Genomic DNA, 25,681 nt, shown 5'->3' on the forward strand with positions numbered 1-25,681 from the left:
TGAAGCTTTACACAACTTTATTGAAGATTGTGTATAAATACACATGCACATTTCAAATGTAAACCCAAGTGAACTCAAGTGCAGCCAAACCTGGAAACCCCGTTATGTCGTCATGCAAGGATGTCTGGATACTTTGTCATACAAAAAAAACAGTCCCATAACAGAACCATCCCGTTTCTTAAAAATATCCCCTCCCTGACGAGAGCACAGGCTCGACTTTGCAAACTGGTGTGTATGCGAGGACACACACGAGCCACGGTTCCCCAACGACAGTTCAGGTCTTTCCGAGGCTTTAGATATATTGTCTGTTTATTATTAAATGCTTACATATAAATAAATAAACTTTATCAAATGTGCACTCACAGAGTGAACTCTTATGTACAGTATTGTATAATAGCGATCAAATCTCACAGTCAGGATGGGATTGGGGGGGTGAGTCGTCCAAAAAGCACGGAGACGCTCAGAAAGGCCTGGTAGCCTACCCGTCTGATACTCTGCGGCGACAGCAGGTGTTTACACCGGAGCGACAAAAAGAAAACACTCCACCATGGAGAATAGTTTATCACATCGATGGAGGAATATGCCGCCTTTACCGATCACGGAAGCTCAGAGGCCTTTTAGGCAGACTCACCCCACAGATTTCAGATTTGTCCCCCTCCCTTTCTCCCTCAAAGCTCAGGACCACAGAGAAGCATTGTGTCCCCCTCTGCAAAGGGACGCATTCAGAAGAACCCATGATTTCATACAGCTAATATCAAAGGCGATCACATTCAACCAAATCAAGAGAGGGAGAAACATGACGACCCTGTAGATAATCAAAAAGGCATCAAATGCATTACATCGGGTCATTTCATTATTTCATTCAGCATACATTCTGGCCCTCTTGTGGGTTTCAAGAAGCAGCGTGAGATGACGTTATGGAGCGGACATTCGAGTGTGGGTGTGTGAGGGGATGGTGATGTGCAAAGGAAAAGGCGACCGGTCTGAGATTAAGAGTTAAGGCCGAGGTGATCCATCTGATGTTTCCTAATCTCACAGCGCCTCCGAGATGAAGGGAGCAGAGGCGTGGTGAAGCTTCAAAGCGACACCTGGGGATGAATTCAAGCGGGAGAATCGAAGCGGAGACTTGGTGTGATGAAGACAGAGTTACGGATTCATATTCGCAGGTCAAATGTGCAAACATCTGAATCTGTCTTGGATAACTTGTCATTATTATATAGAGGAGACGACAGCAGGACCTTAATTGGCTTAAGTCCATGCCGACGCAGAAGTAACCTGTGTTAAAATGCACAGCAGTAGCAGCAAAAGCAGCACAAAGTTTGGCTGTTCGACACGTTTAAAAAAAACAACGATGTTCCTAAAGTCTACACTGTCCGCGCGACCCACCTGCGGCTCCCTGAAGGCAGGTGGTCCCGTGAGAACGCCCTCTGAGAGTCAGCGTTGTTGTTAAACAGCTGCAGTGTGTCTGGCGATAACATGTGTAAAAAGAAAAGAAACGTGGATGGTTGGAGATTGTGCAAGTTCAAAACGTGTCAGCGCATCGTGAAAAACCCCGATATAATTCAGTGTTTAAAATATTTACATGATCTAAATGATAATAAAATGATATGCCAACAATGCATTGCTCTCAAAAAAGTGATATAAAAATAACACAAAAAGCAGATTAAGAGTCCGTCTCTCATGTCGCTCAGTGACTCTTATTCTGCTAACCCTTAAACGAATGGACGTGGCGTCACGCTCACACACACTTTACACACACACACACACACACACACACACACACACACACAGTGATCTGACCACAGAGGAGGGCCTCTTAAGAGTTGCGTAACCCGGCAGCTCCCTGACCGAACAGCTGCCCCACCCCCTGTCTGTGGAGGGGGCGGAGTCTGAGCCGCTGGTGGCGCCCGCTGCCATGCTGTGTCCATATGGCTTTGGATGGAAAGATTCTAGTCTCTCTCTCTGTTTATTTTTGTCCCTCGTTTGCCTCAGTTGGTTTTCATGGTGACGTCTCGATTTGGTGCCGGCTTCTTCTCCTCCTCCTCCTCCTCCTCCTCGTCGTCCTCCTCCTCCTCCTCCTCCTCCTCACCATTTCCCTGCTCGTTATCGTTCTTCCTGCGGCGGTTCTCGTTCAGGTCCTCCTCCTCGCTCTGAGGGGCAGTAGCAGAGGCAGATGCAGAGGCAGAGGACGAGGCAACCTGAGAGGAAGAGGTGGCCTTTCTCTCCTCGCCTTCCTTCTCCTCCTCCTCATCTTCGCCTTCCTCCTCCTCCTCCTCTTCCTTGTTTACCTCCTCCTCCCCCTCCCCGTCCTCCTCCTCGTCTACCTCTCGGTCGAGAGAGAAGTAGCCGGTGCCCTTCACCGTGTCCTGCCGCTGGTAGAACAGCACGTAGCCTGCTTTGGACTGAAAGAAAACACCAGATAAATACACTTCGCTATCTGCACAAATAACTCATTTCAACTTCTACCAGCTTGACTGTGCATTAGTGTATCCTGATGAGTCAACTGGACGACGCTGCATTAATGAGAGCCTGCCTAAATGTTTGTGGACGAACCTACTGTCGGCAAATACTCACTAAAGCACCAAATGTGTGTTATCTTCACCACTGAACAAGAACTCTGTCCTCCTCCCGAGTAACATGCATCGCCTGATCAATGTAAAACACTTCATGAAAGGAGAGTCTATAAATAAAAAGTATTGTTATTGTTTCTTCATGTCTCTTTCCTTGATAAAAACCTGCATTATCAGACACCTCATATGTAATGTAAAAGTAGCACAAGCACACTTTTTGCCACGATCTACAGTCTTTCAGAAAATGATACAAGTACCAAATATGTAATAAACAAGCAGTTATTTACAATGATTTGTGTGGCACGCAATTCAACAATTATGTGAAATTGTGTCTATAGACGCATTGTCATTATTTTCCAAAAAGGTGATTGATTGATCCATTCCATCATTTACAGGTATAGCCTGGAATGTGCCGTGTGACCAAAAACACAGGCAGGTGAGGATAGTAATATCCACAACGTGTGTGTTGGAGTAATGCTGCACCATGCAGTGGACATGCAGCAGATGTAGTGGAATCATCAGTGTGTGGTGAGCTGGAAAAGCCTCTACCAACACATCCTGATGAGACTTCAGTGTTGTTTCCATGTGCCGGTTACTGTGTATCAAGAGCTGTCCAGGAGCAGGACCCGCTACAGACCCGCGTTAGTGCCGTTTCCACACAGTTGGATGTCTTGGATAAATCAGCGATGTAATCATTAAGCCCAATTAGTGACAACCTCAGAAGTGCATTACTTTGATTAAATTCTAGTTTGTGTCTGAACTGCCTCAGATGAATTCACACAAGGACCGCTGCCAACGAGGACACTCACCACTATTTGATCTTCGCTGGCAGGAGACACGCTGCTGTCGTCGAAGTTGTACCACTTCTCGTCGTCTTTGTTCTTGCCGTAAGCCGTGTCTGAGCGAGAGGAGAAGACAGGAATAGACATTAGTTTGCCTTTAACATGTGTACCATCCTGTACTTACACGCCACGTACACCTGCATTTCTAATTCAAAGATTCAATTCAGTACAATATGGCTGCTGTTTCTCGATACATTTTGTTTTAGGAACACCCACAGAGATGCTAGTGAGCCATTTAAAGAAAGGGCCTTGTTGTGAGTAAACAAACACATAAAGTCTAAATGTGCCATTTGAACACTTAAAAAAGTAATAGATTAGTTATTAAAGTACAATGTTTCACTCAACCGTAAGCCAAGCATTTGTTGGCTATAATTACAATAACATATCATTTTAGACTCAACAGAAATCTAATCTAATGTAGTTAAAAAATAACTTTAAAGTGCAGCAATCTCCAGTTATTTGCCTGATATGTACAGGTTGCTTCAGGCACTAATGTGTCAGGCATATGGTACATGCTATATGTGCAGAGCATGTGAAGGTACACACTAATAAAAGTGAACCATGAGGCAGTGATGCTGTGCGCTGGATCTTACAGTGCCCTCCCCCCATCCCTCCGTAGTGGTTGGACACAGCGATGAGGTCGTAGAGACAGGGCCCGGAGTTGGGGTTGATCAGGAACTCTGACATGTCCAGGTCTCTGCAGGAAACACAGCACAGTGTACCGTCAGTGGTCATGTGACATGCAATGACTAAATATACATTATGCCATGCGGGCATGAATGTCACAGCTTTTATTATGTTGTTTTAATTGTTTTTTTGTATTGTTGTTTTGTTTCACCCTTTTAATTTTTAATTTTGTAGCACTTTGAGTTTTGTTTACGCAAATGAAAAGTGCGCTTATAAATAAAATATATTATTATTATTATTATTATGTGGGGGCAGAACCCCTTTGAATGAAGCTTATTTGACTGAATCAGATCGTGGGACGTGTTTCTAATTACGCTCTTAGGGTGCCGGGGAGTATAGTGGTGCAGGGATGATGAATTTTATAGGCCAACCGGAACATTTTGCAGTGGGGTATTTACTGACTTATTTTATATCGTAGAACTAAATGTGAAAATCTCTTCGGCTTGTGTTTACCACAGACCTTATTTCTACCTTATACCAAAAACTCATGTCAAAAAACAATGACGAATGATCCCGTTAGTGATAAAATGCTAACTCACTTCCGGGCTAAGACTTAGTGCTATTGATGCATTAGTGTAGGATCGGATGAACGTTGTTTTATTGCCTGTTGTGTGCGTACTTGAGTGGAAAATCCACCAGGGAGTCCAGCTTGTCCCTCATGTAGCGGCTGTAGGAGAAGCGCTTCAGATGGACCACCAGCACCGGGGGCAGACTCCACAGGTCCAGCTTCTTGGTGGCCTGCTGGTGCTCTTTACAGTCCGGACAGTACCTACGGGACAGGAGGGCATTGGATGTGAGCAGATGCGGTGGACTTGATTTGTTTGGCTGTGTACTGATTGTAAGAATGTTTTGAATGCGTGGCGTTCCTCACCATGGGTCCTCTGCTCCCAGTTTCTCCTTGGTGGTGAAAAGTTCGATGCAGTCCTTCAGCTTGAAGTAAGCCTTCTTCTGAGGCTTGTACTCCATGCTCTCGTGCTTTTCAAAGTCCTGTAAACACACATACAGCTGTTAGAAAACCTGCCATATCATTAAAGACGACGACGGCAGACTGAACGTCTTCTACACTCCACGCTCTGCTGCATTAACACGGTAAAGTCCGATATCTGGATCGGAGCACGTCTTCTGATATTGGCTTTACCTCGACGGCGCTCTCGTCAAAGTACTTCTTCCTCATCTCTGGATCCCAGTCCAAGGAGAGATAAGAGCGGTCTGTGAAGAATGAAAGTGGACAGAATACACAAGTAAGACGAGGAAAATCATCGTCTTTCAGGATGTTGCATCTCCAGGGTCGTTTTCTCTGGTGATAATGATTAATGGATGTGTGCAAATATCCATGCGTTGTTAAATATCTATTGTTGTCACAGTAACCCTAGATAAATAACAGATTGGAAATATAGGGTTAATTTTCCTCCCAATATGAGTTCTTTATCCCCTGCCCCCCCCCTACCGCTGAGTCGGAGGTGTCCCTCGTCGAAGCGGATCTGCCGGGTGTCCTCCTTGATGAGGGAGAAGTCTGTTTTTCCCATGTTGTTGAACTGGAATGTGAATAGTCTCTTCCTGTTGTTCCCCGCCGTCTGCTGGGCCTTGGTGGAGTTTGGCGGAGCGACCACGCCGTTCTCCAGATCGTTGTCCACCGAGTCCTCTGATTGGCTGTTGTCGTTCTCGGAGGGCAGCTCCTGATCCTGACTCGACTCGTCATCCTGCTCGTCGGTCTCCATCTCGCCTGAGGGAGGACGGAGGTCGTTGTAAAGCACCGAGGATGTTTCCAGTGGTGGAATGTAACAAAGTACATTTACTCAAGTACATTTTTTTCCCACATTATGCTACTATTCTATACTTTTACTCCACTACATGTTATAGGCAAATGTTTTACTGCATTTCATTTATTTTACAGATGTATTAACTAAATACTTGAGGGTTTAGGGGTCGGCAACAGGCGGACCGCAGTCCGGATCCAGACGCCGACCTATACGGACCCGGACCTATAGTCAATACATTAATAGGGGATTTCAATTTTGACGGGGCGATTCTATTTTAACCGCCACCGACAGGGGGCGAAAGAAACGAGTGAGCGATACAGGGAGAGAAACACAGAAGAAGAGACGAGAGAGCGATACAGGGAGAGAAACACAGAAGAAGAGACGAGAGAGCGATACAGGGAGAGAAACACAGAAGAAGAGACGAGAGCGCGGCAGAGAGAAGCGGAGAGGAAAGTGAGTGAAGAGAATAATTAGCGATACAGGGAGAGAAGCGGAGAGGAGAGTGAGCATGCGTGTTAGCGGCAGACAGGGAGAGACACATAATTACACATGGCGCTCTCCAAGAAGAGGAAAGTGGACGGTGAGAACAGAGCTTTTAACCCTGAGTGGACTCATTCATGTTCATCCTGCCCACTGGCAGCACAGAGCCAGTGTGTCTCATTTGTTCAGAGACCGTGGTGCTCATTAAAAGTGCTAAAACACCACTATGAGACAAAACACAAAGTGTTTGACCAAACATTCCCTCTCAAGTCAGAACTGAGGTCACAAAAAATAAGCAGTCTCAGAGCCCAATATGATCAGTCCACCAGGATAAATATCGTTCCAGCGCAGGCTAACCGAGGCTAACCGAGGCTAACCGAGGCTAACCAATGAGCTAACCGAGGCTAACCAATGAGCTAACCGAGGCTAACCAATGAGCACCTGCACTATGAGAATGGCCCTGACACCATTTCAGCCCAGATTTACAAACTCCTGGCAGGACAAGCTCGAGCTCAATTCCCACACTGAATTTAAACAAAGTGAGTGAGAGACTGCAATATAAGAGGGAAAGAAAGAGAAACTCTAAAACTGTTCAATTGTTATGATGTGTAAAGACTGATATTGTTCTATAATCGTCTGAAACTGTTAAGTCATGATGTGAAACGGTTAACAAAGAAAAAGGGAAACTCAAGCTGCTGCTACACTTTATTTTATTTATCTAAAATTAAGCACTTTTAAGATGCACATATTTTCAAAAGCTGTTTTATTTATTTTCTCTATTTTATTTGTGTATGCAGCCCATGAGGAACATTACACATATCCACAGTGTTCACTGTATATCTGTAGAGTTCAATGTTAATTGACAATAAATAGTTGTTTTTGAATTGTACTTTCTTTATTTGATTGGCAGTCAGCTGTTGATTACATGCAGACGTTGATAAAGCCACTTCAATATATATCACACTAATTCATGAAGCAACTTGGACCAGAGAACTTTGCATGGGGAGATTTTCTCTAACTGGACCTCGTTGAATTTTAGTTGAATTCCCCTGGTTTAGATTATTAATACAAAATGTAAATCAACATATAAAATATTAGATATTTGTATAGGTTAATCTAACCATTATGATCAAATGTAAACCACATAAACCCCAGATTTGCCAAGTGCAACACTGAAGTGATTAACACATTCATCAATCAATTGGTTGTTTTTGAAGTATTCTGGCTTCAAATGAGGGTACTCACTGGGCGACCCCTCCTCCAGAACTCCGTTAGTGGTGTTGCCGTTGACAGCGTGTTGTTTTGACGGCTGCGTCTCCTCACAATCCTCCTCTTCCTCCTCTACTGAAGATCGCACAAATCGGCTGCAAGCACAAAATAAGAATCAGAATTCCTTTATTAGTCCCAAAGCAGGGAAATGTACAGCGTTGCAGCAAAAAGTGGTTTAGCAGGTAAAAAAAAGGCATACAATAAAAAAGAATAAGCTAACTTATTAAATATAGAGAAGAAAAGCACACGAGTAATAATACAATTTAAATAACGACAAATAGGTACAGAGCGATGGCTAAAAATGCTCCATCGAAATCAGTCGCATTGACCCGAAGACACATTTTGAGTTGGACACACTGTTGGAAAGAGGAGATTCCTAGCTTTCTAATGATATCAGGATTGTTTTTGTATTCCAAATATTAAGCAAAATATGTCACATTATATAATGACTGTGTGTGCGCGCGCGGGTGCGTGCGTGCGTGTGTGTGTATTTTTGCGTTTGTTTCCCGGGGAAAACCCTCACGAGAAACACCGGCTGTCGTTGTGCCCGCTGTGACGTCAAGTTACTCCGTGCTTGTAATTATGCCGAAGCTTCAAAGTTGTATTTATCATCTGAATTTGCCAAAACAAGTTTAATATTCTGAAAGCCAAGACTTTGTTTATTTGAAATCAGATGAAAACAAACTGTAACGGACCCTGCCGTGTTATCTATGATTACTATACGCCTTACATTCATAATTTCAGCCGGAGGGAGGGGGAGCGGCGCTACGGAAGAGCAGAGTGCGAGTGAGAGCTGTCTTCTTCCCTTACAAGCTTCAAAAACGTATTTATCGTGTGATTTTGGAAATAAAAGTTTCATATTCTGAAAGCCAAGACTTTGTTTATTTAAAATCAAACAAAACACCCGAAAAACTATTTTTTTAAGCAAATCCACGTTTATTTTGTACGACGGAGTATTAGGGCCACACTTAGAAGAAAAACCAGAGATTTCGAGAATAAAAGTCGTAATAATACGAGAATAAAGTCATAGTTACGAGAATAAAGTCGTAATAGTTACGAGAATAAAGTCGTAATATTACTGTACGAGAATAAAGTCATAGTTACCATAATAAAGTCGTAATATTACGAGAATAAATTCGTAATGTTACGAGAATAAAGTCATAATTACGAGATTAAAGTCGTAGTTTCATAAGTGACTTGAGAAGGAGACAACAGCAGCGTCCTGCAATAAAATGAGGGATGTGGAGCATCTTGTGAAGCAGTACTTTAGTTTAGGTTTCTCAAATAACTAAATACTTAATCTTTTGGCACATCAGCATCAGATTATCATAAGTATTTGAACTTTGAAAAGGTTGTGCAAGAAACTATGTCTTTTATTTCGAAGAAAGAACCAAACGGACTTGTAGGAGATTGTCTCCTTTCTGCAGGAGGAAACGGCTGGTTCTGGCCGACTACAAGGCTATCGTTTGTTACATCTACGAGCTGTTCAAAGGGGATTTGTTGTTTCACAAGAAACAATGAGACTTGTAATCAAGGCTTTGGATCCAGAAGGAGTCGACCGATAGCCTTGTAGTGGAATCGGAATGAGCTCCCCATTGAAATCAGCTTACACACCTTCCGGCGCAGACTGAAAACTCATCTCTTTCGATTCCACCTCGAGCGATAGAATTACTAACAAAGCACTTATATACTAACAAAGGACTGGCTCATCTAAAGCCAGTTGAGTAGCACTTGAAATGTTTTAGCTCCATGAAACATGATGTACTTATATGATTCTGTTTTCTTCAAGTTTGTATCTTGTTGGTCGAACGCACTTATTGTAAGTCGCTTTGGATAAAAGCGTCAACTAAATGCAATGTAATGTAATGTAGTCGGCCAGAACCAGCCATTTCCCCCTGCAGAAAGGAGACAATCGCCTCCAAGTCCGCTTCTCAAGTCACTTATGAAACTACCACTTTAATCTCGTAATTATTACTTTATTCTCGTAACATTACGACTTTATTCTCGTAACTATGACTTTATTCTCGCATTATTACGACTTTATTCTCGAAATCTCTCTGTTTTTTTTCTCTAAGTGTGGCCCTAATACTCCGTCGTAATTTTGAAATGAGCCATTGAGACTTCCGACTGATTTCGATAGAGCAGGTCACATATTAGGTGTCGAGACATTATCAAAATGTTAGGACATTTATAAAAATGTATGTTTTGCACAAAAAGTGTCTATATTGCCCACTGCATGGTTATTGCACAGCCTGTACTATGTGGTGGTCTACCAGGGGCCTTGGTCAACCACCACAAAAACTATTTTATTTTAAAGCAAGCTTTCATTTTGAAAAAGTATGTTTTACTTTTTTTTTTTACAACTTCTTCTCGAGCAGGGTATATGCAGGAATCCTGAAGTCAAATGTAATGCCTTTTAAGACCTTTTGTAAGACCCTTTCCAAGACCTCATTGCCACTTCGAGTTTTAACCGGTTACATTCAGGCAGACTGTAGAATACAACCTCTTTGGACAATTTATATACTTATTGAAAACAAGCTACAAAATGTAATACCTTGGAAAATGCCGTTTAATACTTTTTAATAGCCTTCATTTTCGCTGAATTGATTGATCAACTTGTAATACTTTTTAAGACCCTGCGGACCCCCCTGTAAAGTTCTTCTATTTGCTTCCTGATTGCCTGCCAGAGGATTGTCGACGGTGAGCTTGTGCCAATTGGCTATGGAATCAACGATTAAAGTCATGATGGATGATTGCTGCACACCAAAACTTTGCTCTTTGATCCAATAGAGTAGTTAACATGATGGATATGATTTGGATTGAGATATAACAAGATAAAGCTGTATTGAATGTCATTAATATACTTTTTTTTCCTTGAGGTTCTTAAATGAAGCGTCTGTCATCATATTTTATGGCATCATCATCACCCAAAAAAAAAGGGGGAAATATGATTTTGTGTTATTGTGGTTATATAATTGTGATTTATGGGGTTGTAAAATAAACCTCTAATATTAGACCACCAAAATAAAAAATTAAATCAATGTATGGGAAACACTGATATAACATAAGATAGTGGCCTCGTGTTTAACGGAAGCCAACAGATTTTAAAAGGGAGCCATTTCTAGGATAAAAACTGTTTTATTAGTTGTTGGAGAAAATACAAGTTGTCTCCTCTTTATGGGCTGTTTGAATGCACTGATACTATGTGTGACTCTGCACTGTGTACGAGCTTGCAGCTGCCTCTTCTAATGATAGAAGGAGGCAGGGCATTTCAGGTTGTTGATATTTATGAGAAGACACATACTTGTTGCCTCCTAAATATCTCATTTCTTTGGAGGCGTGAAGGAAGAACGTGACTCTTTCCAGAAGACGTTGCAGATGACCCCGACACCACCTTTCCGACACCCGCGGATGATATTAGCGCCACCTCGATTTACGACTTTGTTGTTATCTATCTCCGTGTTTTGGACGATATAAGCCTGATGTTTTTTGCTGCTCCGGTGAGCAACATACCCCATGTGTGTGAGTTAACCCATGTCCTTTGTATGTGAATTAACTCTGCTCCTTCTTGCAAGAATAAATTAGAACCTGATTATTGACTCTCAACCTGGTGTCGAGTGATGTTTTCAATTTCAAATAATACTCTTATTTCTATTGAAATTGTTTGACTATCAAAATATAAATAATCCCTCAACTGTACAAGACACCAGCAATAAGTGTCAATTGTACACAATGACCTTACGATCAAGATGAGAGAATAAAGGGACGTACCAGAGGCGCAGCAGCAGCATGTTGTACAGTTTGTCCTCACTGAGGGTCCTGGGGACGGCGAGCAGGAAGGGCTGTCCGAACAGCGGCGTGCTGGTGTGGTTGTAGCCCGACTGCTTGAACTTCTCCCTCAGGTGAACAGGGATCACCACGTGGTCCGTGTCCTCCACCCGGTTCACAGCCAACTCGAATCTGCAAACAGGGGAGGGGTCAGCATTGTGGTGCATAATTAATCACCTGGTAATATTCAAAATGGGCGACTTTAAACATACATTAGCAGGGCAGATTAGTGACATTAGATGAAGGGATGTGAATTCCCCTTTAGCTGCCCGTCTCTTAGAAAATAAAGTGGCCCTATTATGCAAATGTTCTGGATCATATTTGCATTTAGTGCCTCTACTGTGACATGTTATGTTCAAAAAGTGTTGTATTTCTCTCGTACTGCGTGTGCTGCAGCACCTCTTTTCACCTTCTTGGGATTTTAGCCTTTGCAGACTATTTACATGCACAAACACCTTTATTTCTAAGCTACAAGCTACACAAAATGTTTCCTTTTTGCAGCAAGAGTAAAAAGGAAAATTCTAACTCCTGCATTTTGATGTCTTTGGCAAATAAAGTGTAAAATTTGAATTGGTGGACAGCCAATGATTCAATGCCTTAAATCTCACAAAAAACATCAGTAATAAGGTCAAAGCACTACATTGAATTTATCTGTGAAGTGTTCAAACCAATGATAAAACAGCCAGATAATTTACACCACGCATTACATCTTATTTTATGGGGTTTTATGCCGTTTCAAACTTTAGATGACAGATTAAGCCAGGTTGACACTCACACATAGATATCGTCTCTTTCCATGATGCTGCTGAGGTTCTCGTTGGTGGCAAAGATCCGATGGAAACGGTGGTTGTAGATGTCAGTTACAATCATCTGGGGTGAGGAGTAAAGTAGTCAGAAGACTCTTGGAAATATAGGCATGTCAGCTAATTGGTGATTCTTGTTGGTACGCAGAATTAAGATGTTGGACAAAGATACAACAGTCTATTCCATTAGCTGATAAAGATAGGTAGGCAGGGAGAGTTTAACAACTATTTTGCCTGCAGATGATGTTTATACCTTCTCAGCAGGCACCTCCGTCAGGTTTGAAAGCGAGATGCACAGGTCAGAGATGGAGCCCACCTTCGGTACAGTCAGCTTGTACTAAAAACAGAAACACATCACATGAGATCAGACCGTCAGGGAGGCAGATGTAGTGCCGTTCAGGGGGTTTCCCATCTTACCTGTGTGGGTTTGGCCAGAGGGTCCAGTCTGACCAGATAGACCTCCAGTGTCCGCTCCTTCCTCATGGGCAGAGGCAGCGTCAAGTAGCAGAAAGGGTCAAAGGTCACAGAGACCTTGGCGCACACAGGACACACCAGGGTGGATTTGAAGAGGCCGTGGAAGATGTCCACAATGATGGAGTTGTTTCTCTTGATGTGGTTCTCCCATGCCTCCTCCGCCACCAGCTGAGATAAACAGAAACAAACAAACATGATATTGTTATAATGTATTGTTTTTTTAAACTTTTTACCATTGTTTTTAGAAACTTATACCAACAAATTAACACTTTTGCATCCAGTTTGTTTCCTTGTCACCTTATCAGGCCTGCCATTAGCGTCCTTTAGCTGGATGTAGGGCTTCTGCCTGATGCGGTTCAAGTCTTCGTGGAGGCCGTCCAGCAGGAAGGCCAGAAGCTCGTGAGAGTCCTGCTGTTGGTAGCCCGAGAACTGCGGGGCAAAGTGGCCCACCTGGGTCTGCAGAGGGGAAATGGAGGAAGCGTTTAAACAGAATGAAAGTAGAAAAACCTAGGATATTTTATGCCCTATTTTAGAAAAAGCTAACATTTCTTGTAAGACTTTATCGCCAGACCCTTTGTGAGTTAACCCCCACAGTTCTATGCAGCCAAATTACTGATTTCACACATTACATGTTGTATTTGAAGATTCAACCTGAAGATAGTTGCACTTTAAGACCCTTCACTGACCAGTATTCTAGTTCTAGACTGATGCATTTCTTAGTCTGCTCCTTTTCTACTTGTGAGTGTATATCTTTCAATGATAGTGTTGTTTATTCTCCAAAGACATACTTTTGCTTCCTGCTCCAACTGCCTTACTCCGGTCTGACACAATGATACTGCTTTTACAGCCCTTCCTTTCCAAAAATGTGTAAACAAAAACATTGAACCCAACATTTTGCAGTTCTCAGTTTTTCCAGGAAGTCACCTTGAAAGGCCTCGGGGTGACGTAGCTGAATTTACCCGACCACAGCTGCTTGATAAGATCGGCGTAGGCTTTGGCAATCTCTCCCTTCATGCCCAGTGGGTTGTCCTCGTTCAGCTCCTCTGTGAACTTGTCCTTAAGGAAGTACTCCGTCAGTGGAGGGATATTGCTTAAACACTGCGAAAAGCAAAGAGAGGACAATAATCAGCAGATGCCATCACATCCTTTCCTTGTTTGAAATACTTGTCATTATATTTGCATATACAGATTGTTTCAAATTAAAAAGGTTCCCTTACCTGCACAGCAGAGTTCATGAAGCAGGTGTTGCCCAGGTTGGAGAGTCCACAGAGGCCTGAGCGCTCACTCTGCCGGCTCTGGTCTGTGTAGTCATAGCTGTTGCTGTATGGGTGGTAGGATGGTAGACTATAGCTTGAATTCTTCACACTGTGCAATAAACATACAAAAGCACATTATATACAGTTGGATAAGATTTGTCAAATTGCTACGAGAAAATAAAAGGAACATCCCATTCAGTTTGCACCATTTCCACTTCAATAGAACACCAAACTACAACCAAAACCTAAACCCCGCCCCCAAAATAGCTCTCTGGCTTCCTGGGTAACCACAGGAAAGTTAAAGCTTCTCCAACCAGCAGACCTCTGGGGGGGCTTGTTGGTGGTTTCTGGCTCCCACTGGTCTAGGGACACAGCAGTGATGGCGGTGGAGGCGCTGGCCTCGCAGTTCAGCACACGGTGGTCCACCCTCCGGCTCTCCAGCTCCACCGCCTCAGGCCTCAGGCACCACCAGCAACACAGGAGCATGACATCTCAGCCCCGCCCCGGCCCACATGTCAGCTGGAAACTGAAGCACCGGTAGGGTTCAGTTTGGGCCCCGGTGCACGCAAAGTCTGGATCTTATAGGCCCGGGAATAAAAGTCCACCTTTGGTCTCCAAGGTTGAGTCCTGGTGTCTCCTCAGCTGAACCCAGTAGCTGTTTGGATGTAGTCCGAAAACCAACTAAATATGACTTCCAAGTCCAGCCAGGCCGATAATCAATCCACAGAACGCAGTAAACACACACTCCTCCTCCTCTATCTGACGGCTATCAAAGCAGCTCCCCTATCTCTCTGCTTCATTTTCCGCCTGTTATCTTGTTATCCTCTCTGCCTCAGATCCCTTCCCTCTGTCCCGTCCACTGGTCTCTGCTCCTCCCTCTGGCCTGCCTGCTGCTCTCTGCCGCTCTACGGATACCGGCAGATATTTATAGCAGCATCAGCAGCAGCAGCAGCAGCAGCAGCAAAGGATGCTCAAGACTACCGCTATCGAAAGCTAGAGGTGCACAGAGAGAGGGAGGAGAGGCAGAGAGAATAGGGGGGTGGGGCAGACAGTGGGGGGGGGGCAGAAGCTACATGAGATGGGGATGGAGGGAGCAGCTGATCCACTGCATCCAGCTGAGGCTGCAGTATGCACGGGCCTGTTAGTGTCTCTCTCCCTCTTTAACACACACATTAACACATGCTCATTCAGCCCCCTCTTTCACACATTACGCCGCGCTCCTCTACACACACTTGTTCTCCTCTCCGTGTTAGCTGCCCCTTCAAACACACACTTTGACAGTCCCTCTTTTATCTTTTTAATATGCCACGGCTGTCTGTTTTTTAAAGCGGGCAGGGGCTACATAAATAAACTACAATCTAACTGAAGAAAAAAGGGTTTCATCAGAGGGGTGTGAAGGGGAGCAAATGAAATGTATTCTGAAGGTCACTTACACTGCAGAATGTGTGCATCGCAATGGGGGGGGGGGGGGGGGGGGGGGGGGGGACAGCCTCATAAAACGTACTGTATTGCTACCAAGCCAAAAACCGCAAAAGACAAGTGTTGTGTAATGCGGGAACACTTCATATGAAGGGGGGAAAAGAGAAAAAAGGCCCCATGCATAATTCAGAGGAGACGACAGCTCTGGCACTACAGCGAATCAGGGACCAGGAGGAGAACTGCTGGGAGCAAAGATATAATCGCCCCAAGTCACCCAGGAGAAAATGCCACTGCTATCAAACAGCATGAAGCAGAGCTGTGGGATGATCGCGTGTAACCGTACACCAAGACATCAGGAAGAAGCGGCTCGGCCGGCATTCCTTCTCGATCAATATGGATTTTTCAGGGTGGCTGAGCTTGTGGCTATTATTTCTGCCTTCCAACGGTATCAAAGGGAAAATACAACGCAGTAGAGGGTCTTTATCCACACGCAGAGGCACTCTCCAGCAGCATGCAGTAAATCACATGCATACAGGTGGAAGGGGTGTACTAGACAGCAGAGGGGAGAGCTCCACCCACAGTGGAACAGTGGAGCAGTGCTCTCCATCACCCACGACTGTACCCCTGTCCATGGTTCAAACACCATCATCAAGTATGCAGACGATACAACGGTGATCGGCCTCATCCAGAACAACGATGAGACGGCCCACAGGGAGGAGGTTCAGCATCTGACTGAGTGGTGTGCTGACAATAACCTGGCCCTTAACACAACAAAAACAAAAGAACTCATTGTGGACTTCAGGAGATCGAAAGGCAACACACACACTCCCATCCACATAAATGGAACGGCGGTGGAGCGTGTGTCTAGCTTCAAGTTCCTGGGGGTCCACATATCCGATGACCTCTCATGGTCCAACAATACCACCAGCATAGTAAAGAAGGCTAAAGAAAGATCACCTCAGATTCTGGTGAACTTCTATCGCTGCACCATTGAGAGCATCCTGACCAGCTGTATCACAGCCTGGTATGGGAACTGCACAATGCTCAACAGGAAGGCATTGCAGAGGGTGACGAAAATCGCCCAACGCATCATCGGTGTCCCACTCCCTGCCATCGAGGACATCCAGGGCATACGGTGTTTGCAGAGGGCGCACAACATCTTCAAAGACACCTCTCATCCTGCAAACTATCTGTTTGTCCTCCTACCCTCGGGGAGGCGCCTCAGGAGCCTCCGGTCCAAGACCAGCAGGTTCAGGGTCAGCTTCTTCCCCAGGGCTGTTACCCTGCTGAACTCTGCCCGCTGATAGACTCAAGCCCATACTCACCACCCACCTGTTTATATATTTTACTGTCAATGCTGTTTACACTGTATATATTCATCTGTTTATAGCCTATTTATAATTATTCTATTAATAAAGATTCCATGTATAATTATTCTCATTATGTAGACTCCTGCACTGCTATTTTGCACTTCTGGTCAGATGCCTAAACTTACATTTCGTCACTAGTACATGTACTATGTAATGACAATAAAGTTGAATCTGAATCTGAATCTGCTCCACCCACAGTGGAGCAGTGCTCTCCATCAGGGCTGACGGAGCCCCGAGGTCCCCGTGATTTAGCAACAAACCTTAATGTAGGCTGCACTGACATTTACAGGAAACTGAACAGAGGAAAGAAATGAGCTGCGCTTCATTTTGGCACAGCAGGAGATCTATCCGAATGATTGACTTGCTTCACCCGTCTCTTGTGTTAACATCGTGAAGGACAGTAACACAAACCTATACTTTGAATTTCCATACCCAGGATCCTGGACTGATTTAATCCAGTTTGAGTGACATATCTATGAGTTTAAAGGCTTATCAAACACCAATACAGATGCACAAATCAGGATGTTTGCAACTTCGAATAATTATTATGCCAACTTTTATTTTATCTTTCAAGGGTTGTGAGGTTAACAGTAGAAATAGGCCTTTCCTTGAACCTTTTTTAATACCAGGAATATTCCTTTGCGCATTCTTGATTGGCTAAAAAAGCACTATGGAGGAGGGTAGTGTGTAACCACATCAGGCAGATTTCCAGAGAAAACTCACAGGTTTAGCAAAAATCATGGATCAGATTAAAGAAAATCATCCTAAATTGGAATATGAAAAATAATCAGTTCATTAAAGTACATACTGTTGTCTGGATATTGCTTGAAGTTTAATTAGATAACAAACCAAGCGGTTCTCAGGCTTGTCGCTGTGCACCAAAAAAATAACCTAAAAGTTAATTATTTGAAAATTATTTACAACTAGGTGTTGTACTAGACAGAAGGGTTGTAGACCTATTAGCTCTCAGTAATGGGTAACATAATTATCCCATTAGCCATAACCATGCAGCCCGAGCCAGAGCTATCAATCAGTGAGGTAGAATATCAGATGCAAACTATCAACTAGCATAATGAAATGCTGAGTAAGGCACCGGCCGGCCACTTATAGAGAGCACTGCTGTCGCTGGAGAAAATTCAAAGAAGATCAATCTTTCGTAAGCTCCCCCCCCCCCCCCCCCCCCACTTAGCAAGCAATCCCCTCCCTGAATGATGCTTTTAAAGCTGAATCTGCTTCATCACAAGAAAGCATTTAGACCAACCAAAGGCAGAGATAGACCTGTATGAGGAAGTTCTTCAAACTTCATACTGGTTTCTGTTAGCGAAATGAATTAGGAATGAGTGCAAATTGAAAGGAAGTTCCCTCTTTTTAAAGGAATTTCTGCAGGAATTAAAATAAAGAATGCCAGTTAATGTGAAGGTTTTTTGCTGAGTAATACTACACACTCTATCTCTGGCTGTTGGCATCCAAACCCCACCTCCCCCGCTCGGCTAATTCACCCACAACTAAGCCTTACTTCCTGCTGTTGAAGCTGCTGTTATGATTGTTTGTGAGAGATGAAGGCGAGATCTTTGGCAAAGCACAGAGATTGGAAGCACCAGATGACCTTCAAAAGATAAAGAATAGATCATGAGTTAGAGTAGTGGAAAGTCGTTCCAGAAAGGTGTGCCCAACAAAAAGTGTCCACAAAATAAAAGCTGAGATGATTCAGAAACGAGTGGGAGGGGATATGTGAGCAACTCAAGGTCAAGCAAAAGACTGAAAGTCATACAGAGGACATCTTTGAAGATGATGAGGTGCTCTAGTGGCAGAGCAGGAAACTAGATTTTAAAATGTACATGATTACATTTTGCAATTAAGGATGAGGAGTACATTTAAAAGTGTTTTCAGAAAGCTCCCCAAAGGCGAATCAGCATTGGTAACAGTGTGGAAATAGTGTTTTTATTTCTGTGGCTACATTGTCTTTTAGTCAACAAAGAAGGAGGCGGGTGAGGTGGCGTTCACTCACTTGGGTGCCTTGGAGCCTCGGGGCCAAGAGCCGTCCACAGCCTTCTGCTCTATTACGAGAACCTGTGGGAGACAGAAAAGAGAAAGTAGGGCTCCATCTGCTTCCAAACTTTTAAGTCAAATGTACTTCAAGTATTTGCTTCCTTTACTGCTGTCGAGTGAACAGAAGTGGTTGTGTGCGATCAGAGGAATGAAAGCTAAATAGTTGGATTGATTTTGAGTAGGAGGAATGGTTGGGGCAGGGCGATATGGAGAAAGTGAAATATCACAATGATTCTCATCAATTACCTCGATATCTAACAATTGTAAAACACCTGTTCCGTATTGAAGCATGTTTTAACTTTTTTATTGTTATGTTTACAATTTGCTAGGTGTCAGCTTTGCTGTTCTCTGTCACCATAGATTTGCATTGTATTGCATTAACAACTTCCATATTCAGACTTTTAAGTACCTACAATACTTGCTTAGGTTAGGTGTTCACCCATGAGAGAAACTGGGTGGATAATCGAAGGAGTGATGATACAAAAAAGACAAAAGCACCACCTAAAGAGACTCACACCCCAAAGACTCCACTTGTCATAGTTTGAGTAGAGTATAGAGAATAGTTATTGAAGACTTTGCATGGAGATTAGTTAGACTGCCCTCTGCAGGTCATGACAACCTGTTGGATACAGATTTAAACAAATCAGAGAAATAATGGTTTTCCTGAAGCTCCACTTTCCTGCGATTTTGAAGGGTACAAATAAGGGAAAAGCGTTCCACAAAGGGAGATTGTAACTAGAGCATATTTCACTTCATAATAATAATTCATTACATTTATTAGAGCGCTTTACATCCACTTAGTTAAAGGTAGGGTAGGTAAGAATGGAGAAAGCAGCTCGAATGCGCTAGAATTTGAAAGTATGCAGCCGAAAGAAATCGGCCCCTTCCTTCAGACTTCCTTACAGAGCCCCTCCTCCAACACACACGAACGCGCACATGACCAATGAGGGCACGAGATAAGTTTGTGCACGAGATGGAAGGCTGACAGGCAGGTAGGCCACCCAGTTACCTTAGCCGGGCCGGCTCAAATGATTAGTCGTGCTTTTTACAGCGCCACGGATGATGATGATACAGATGATATTTTTTTATGTATCTATTGTCAAAGCATTTAATGTATCATTGCTATCAGGATGTTAAGAGCATTCCATGGAATATAACCAAAAGTGTTTCTGAAGTGAATTACCTACCCCACCTTTAAGGGAAAATAACCCTCGACATAGTGAGCCATATTTGACCTGCTTTGAGGACATTTTGTCCACCATGTCTTTTTTCTTTATGTCTTGAAAAGAAAGCTTTAAAGTGCTCCCAGCGACAGTTTCTGATAAAACGACCAGAAGTCCCTACCTGTCCTTGGTACAGTCCGGCGTCTTGAATGGTGCTGTCGGGTTTGTTGAGAGGCTCAAAGGTGTTGCTCATGTAGCGGTTCCACATCCTGGTCTCCTTCTCATCAGTGATGCTGAACAGCTTCCTCATCTCCTTCTCGATCATGTCTGCAGGAAAAGAGTAATAATACAAATTAAAAATAAATGTAATTAGCGATGGTTATTAGTGGTGAAGAGTAAAATAACAAGTACTGGTGTGTAAGTTCTTTTTTTCATCAACAGACCACATTTGTTCAGACATTACACAATTATTCAAGTATTGTCTACAAATCCGCTTTACTCCATAGACATGATCATGTGTTGTTAAATCATGAAACTTGTTGATTCGTGTTTTAATGGTTGCCCAAATCAGACAAAAGATTAAATGCAAGCAGTTGGATAACAAGTTTAAAATAAAGAGTCTTTACCGCTGGACAAAAAGCTACAAACACCACATAAGGCTTTTGTCTTCAGGGACTGTGGGAAAGCTTCAAATCTACATTTAAACCTTGAAACAAATTACTCCGTAGGATTCACAGAAATTTTATTTCTACAACTCCGATCAACAGTTAGACACAATGCTTTTCAACACACGATGACGTGAATATATAATGAATAAAATGAAAAGTTTAGGTTTAGGTTAAGTTTAGCATAACTAGAGGCATAACAAAATGTCTGCTTCAGGTGCCGACAGGGGACGTAAGCCATTGATGTTGAATGTTAAACACCAGGAAAAAAACAACAAGACATACTTGTCTAATGGCTAGTGAAATGTGCCTATTTTAAGTATTTTTCTATGTTTAATAAACCAGCATAAAGGGGATAATTTGGTAGGAAGAAAAGGTATATGAACTCTGACGTAAAGGAAGTCATCTTGGAAGTGCGATCTACCAATCAGAGGGTGGTTTGATCCCTGCAGTCAACATGTCCATGTCCTCATACCCAGTCCCAAATTGCTCCCGTAGGAATGTATTGAAGTGTATGCAAGTCCATTTGGATAAAGGCCTCAGCCTAATAACATGTAATGTAATGAACTCATGGAGGACACTGAAGAATGACATAGACAGTTGCTCCCGATTGACTCAGGCCTACCTATTGTGTCGGCTTTACTGAAGCGTCTGGTGATCACATTGTCCATGTTGCCGTCTTCACACAGCTTCAACTCCGTCAGGTACACCTCCACCTTGCAGTGCTTCACAAACATACCCTGTTCCACCACCTGGAGAAGGAGCACAGTGAAATGGTTAACCATCCATACAATCTTAGATGATGATCAAAGCATCAGGAGTCAAATAAGTTGTATATAGCAGAACCCAATATCCAATACTACACATATTTATAGTATTGGCGGAAATGTTAAACACATTACATTCTTACAAGGAAAACATTTCTCTATTTAAAAAAAAAATAAAAAAAACATCATATACCAGGAATCCTCAGGTTTATTCCAAACATTTTCCAGCTTCTGTTTTAATCTTAACTGCGTGTCATATATGAACCACATTAAAAGATGTTCGCAAGTAATCTTACACATAATGTCAAGCAGAAACACAAGATGAATCACTGCTGTCCCTCTATCCGATGGATAAACAGCCGCATCGTGTTTGATATGCTTATTATGATACAAAACTATTTCACACCAACATGAGTCAACTAAATATGGCTGACCAGCCATTTGCTGGTTATTCTTTCAACATGAATTAGTATGCTTCCCATCCCATGTACACACACTGCTTTGAAATCATTTAAATGCTGACAAACAATTTAAAGTGTCAGGTAAATCTGAAGTTGTATTAGTTTCTGTTTCTCACGATTCACAAAGCACACTTTGGTGGTCTTGCTGCCACTCATCTGATAGGAGCAGAGTCAGAGTGCTTAAATTAGCAGCACCTCGTGGAAACAGCTGAGGGGTCCCAGCCTATTTATGACCCCCCTTCAACACACAACTTCACAAATGAGAACCACAATAGTCATGCGCACACGCAGCTCAGATTCTCCCCCCCCCCTCCCAGGCCAAGATCCCCCCAGTGGGCCCATCCTACCCCTTAGCGCAACACCCATGTGTTAGTAAACCCGACGCAAAAGCCCAAGTTACGGCAGAATTTCTCACAAATCAGAACCGAGCCAAAACTCATTCACCCCACCCACTCCATTACTCCCAGTGTGGTACTGCGTCCTCTCAGAAGCTCTCATGCTGCTCCTCTCAGAGTGACCTCAACCAGCATTCCCCCACTTCAAAAAACAAGGACACGCAGGAACACTTCGCTGGTGTTGGCATATCACACCGGAGTACGACAACGGAAGGAAACGCGCAGAACCTGTGACTACAATCCTCCTAAAAATCCTCTTTAAACGCTTGTGTTTCCGCGCCTCTCACGATGACACCCCCCGAAAAAGAGACAAAGAGTGGAAAAGAAGAGGAAAACTGATAATGAACCTCCTGCATGTTGTGTCTCGCGGATCGCTCCATGTAGCTTTTCTGTCATCCAGCTTGTTGCCTGAAAATAGAAACCCGGCAGCCACCCGATACGTCCCAAGACATACATGGCAAAATGGGAGGGTCAATGTAAGGGGGGGAGAAAGAACGAGAGAGAGAGAGAGAGAGAGAGAGAACGGTAGAGATGAAGGGGGAGAGGAACCTCTTCTAGCAGCCATGATGCCATGATGACTAGTGAGATTTGAAGCGGGGAATTAATACCGTAGGTGCCGTCAGGTAGTAGCTGCCATCATGGAGTACTAATAAACTGTGCTTAAATAAATAGTTCATGACAGAAAGAAAGAAAATGTATGGAAAACAACATCCTTGTTTGTTGATTTTCATTAAAGGTTAATGTCCATTCTTTTAGCATATTCGTATTACCAATAAATAACTACTAGAGCAGTTCTTATGGTTACACAAAAGCCTACGGTAAAGTATTCCCAAAGAAATGTTCCAGACTGTCTTTGGACATTCTTTTTGTTGAAAATGAATAATGAGCAGCAGGAGAGCCCTGTCAATACAAACCATACAATTATGCTAGACTCTTCATATCCTGATCTCAAATGGCCATAATAATTCATGTTTTTCTACTTCAACCCAACACAGGCAATACTACGAAACACAATCGTTAAACCACAACACAAAAATCCACCAGAGCTAGTGCTATATGGCCCATTTGGATGTATTCTAAACACAGTGAGTAGAACATTACTTAACCACAAATCCATTCATAAATACCAAAGCCTTACCTTGCGTGCAATTGGCTCCTGATTATCTGTCAGTCCATACCAGCTGACAAGCTTATTCCAGCCCTCTGTGGGGACCAGGATGTAGTCGAGCTCGTCGATGAGGTGCTCCTTGATGGCCAGCACATCCCCATCTAGAAGTAAGGAGGGGATGGGAGAAAAGTTGAGAAACAAGCAGGCAGACAGAGAAAGGGGATTCCACTCATTCACTCACAACAGTGACCCTGCACTGACTGTCTCCCACGACACAAAGGTACGCTGGAGAGCTTTCCTGAAAAAAGGCTCCTCTATAGAGTCTGATAATAATGGTGTTGTTTCCCCTTTTCCTCTGAATTCTTTGTTACTACTTCCAGAATAATAAAGCTATACTGACCAGGGCTCTATAGTGTGCCACACAGTGTTTACAATATATCCCTTATTGAAAACGAAAGTCTAGGAAGGTAAAGCAGTATATCTTACCTCTGAGAAGACCGGAGTTATCAACTGGTCCTGGGTAGACATTCTGGTCACCCAGCTGGTATTTGTCCCAACTGTCAAATCCCACATATTTCTTCCACTGTTTGAACCAGTGACTGTCCACCAGGTACCTGAAGAGAAGGAAAGCGATATTATCATTTCAATTATGATGAAGCAAGATGGGACACTCTATTCAGTATCGTTTATTTAATGGTCATACAGTAAAATAAGCTAAACTAGGACTTTGAGTTTCTTATCTACAATGATGATAATAGATCAGCTTCAGCAGGTAAAGGCTTCCTTGCTGTCAGTGCTCTCAGCAGCAAATCTGACTGTGAGAGGCTAACAGATTGATAGGTGTAACAGTAACGTAGTGACTTCAGCTTGCTGCATGTCTCGCCAGCTGGCTCTGTGATTTTGACAGGTGCTTCTTTTCCGACTCCGCCCTGCTGCTGAAGTCGTCGGATGGACCCGGTGGCAGGCGAACCACTTAGTGCTTCGGTCGGCTAGCCAATTAGCCATTAGCCTGCTAACTAAATCACTTAAATGAAATGCAGCCACATTGAGCTGGTGTCCCCGTGTGAATAGCGACATTGACATTAGAAAGTAGCGAATATAACCACCAAAATGAATAAGTTCAAGTGTAAAGATATCCATCGTTCTCCATTGACAGTCTATTAGCTAGTGTTAGCTGAAGCTAGCTGACACACATGAAAATGAAAGGATCCCGTTAGCTAGTTTGAAGCTAACTGTCAACACGGCCCGTTTTTTATCCTTTTTGACGTTGTCAGCATCGGCAGAGCCAGCCGAAGACAACGCGGTATCCTTGAAAAGGATTCAGCTCAAGTCTTACCAAGTGTCTCCCTTTTTTAGCTGTGTTTTCAACAGTGCCGCGACCTCTCCTCTCTGGGTATCCAGATCAGCCGCTCCTCCTTCCGCCATCTTTCCTCAGACATCACCCGCTGCATGGTGGGAAAGAGCGGGGCGTCACCGAGGCACGTTGTGAGTGACGCGGCCGTCTCAGCCAATCATCTGCCGGCTGACAGTACAGCAAAAGCATGACACCCAGTGGTTACATTATTCTAAAAAAATGCTTCAAAACTGCTCCATCATTGCGGATTCTTGATGTCTAAGAAAAACAAACTACACACACAACACATCTTTATCCAGCCTTTGGTATTTTATCATTTGATATTTAGGCTAATGTATACATTATCCTTTGTATACAGCATGTCTCTTTTCCTGTAGTATATCAATCTATATTTCTGTTGTTGCAGATATATATACATATTCATAGAACATTTTAATTAATCTAGAAATGTTAACATTTGTATATTTGTGATATTATTCACAACTGTGGATATGTTTATATTTGCTGTTTTTTTAATTGTATTTATTTTATTATGTTTATACTTTATTCCAACTTTTAAATATTGTAATGCCTGAACACACTGCTGCTGTAACAAAATAACTTCCCAATTTAGGATCAATAAAGTATATCCGTTTATGATCTATCTATTTCCTTATGCACTTAATGTAAATAATATCCTACTTTTAAATTGTGTTAGCTGTGCTTCATAGTGTTTCATAGTGTTTGATTTGTATCTTTCACGGTCAACTTAATATTTTAATTTGTAGTTCTGTTTTACTTTCTATTTTGAGATAAGACAGTCTTATCTCATTAAAATAAATAAATTCTCTGAATAAGGGTTTACTTTTGTTTCTTTTTAAACTGTTCAATTATCCAACATGCTATTCCTGATCAGAAATGTTATATTTGTTCCTATGTGAATCAGTAAAATGCATATTTTCTGCATTTTGTTTCCTACGGG

The 25,681-nt window shown here is 42.9% G+C and overlaps 1 protein-coding gene across 9 annotated transcripts; it reads right to left on the bottom strand.

Annotated features, from left to right (window-relative positions):
• On the bottom strand, positions 1–24,808 carry LOC117468405 (ubiquitin carboxyl-terminal hydrolase 15-like). 9 transcript variants are annotated; one of them, XM_034112485.1, is made up of 22 exons: positions 24,703–24,808; positions 23,853–23,980; positions 23,397–23,527; positions 21,261–21,387; positions 20,152–20,297; positions 18,767–18,828; positions 18,275–18,364; positions 13,931–14,033; positions 13,638–13,811; positions 13,011–13,169; positions 12,657–12,881; positions 12,493–12,576; positions 12,212–12,306; positions 11,380–11,568; positions 7,585–7,703; positions 5,547–5,822; positions 5,238–5,308; positions 4,971–5,086; positions 4,704–4,868; positions 4,006–4,109; positions 3,380–3,468; positions 1–2,402 (listed from the first exon to the last, which is right to left on the bottom strand). In XM_034112485.1, the coding sequence occupies exons 1-22, from the start codon at positions 24,789–24,791 to the stop codon at positions 1,989–1,991; spliced, it is 3,156 nt and encodes a 1,051-aa protein (XP_033968376.1). In that variant the 5' UTR covers positions 24,792–24,808; the 3' UTR covers positions 1–1,988. The 9 variants fall into 9 exon arrangements, with proteins under 9 accessions (XP_033968376.1, XP_033968375.1, XP_033968374.1 ...); XM_034112484.1 differs by having other exon boundaries at positions 4,719–4,868; positions 13,931–14,078; XM_034112483.1 differs by having other exon boundaries at positions 13,931–14,078.
• Positions 24,809–25,681: the final 873 nt, after the last annotated feature.

This window comes from Pseudochaenichthys georgianus, chromosome 23 (assembly GCF_902827115.2).
Source record: "Pseudochaenichthys georgianus chromosome 23, fPseGeo1.2, whole genome shotgun sequence".
Taxonomy (NCBI): domain Eukaryota; kingdom Metazoa; phylum Chordata; class Actinopteri; order Perciformes; family Channichthyidae; genus Pseudochaenichthys; species Pseudochaenichthys georgianus.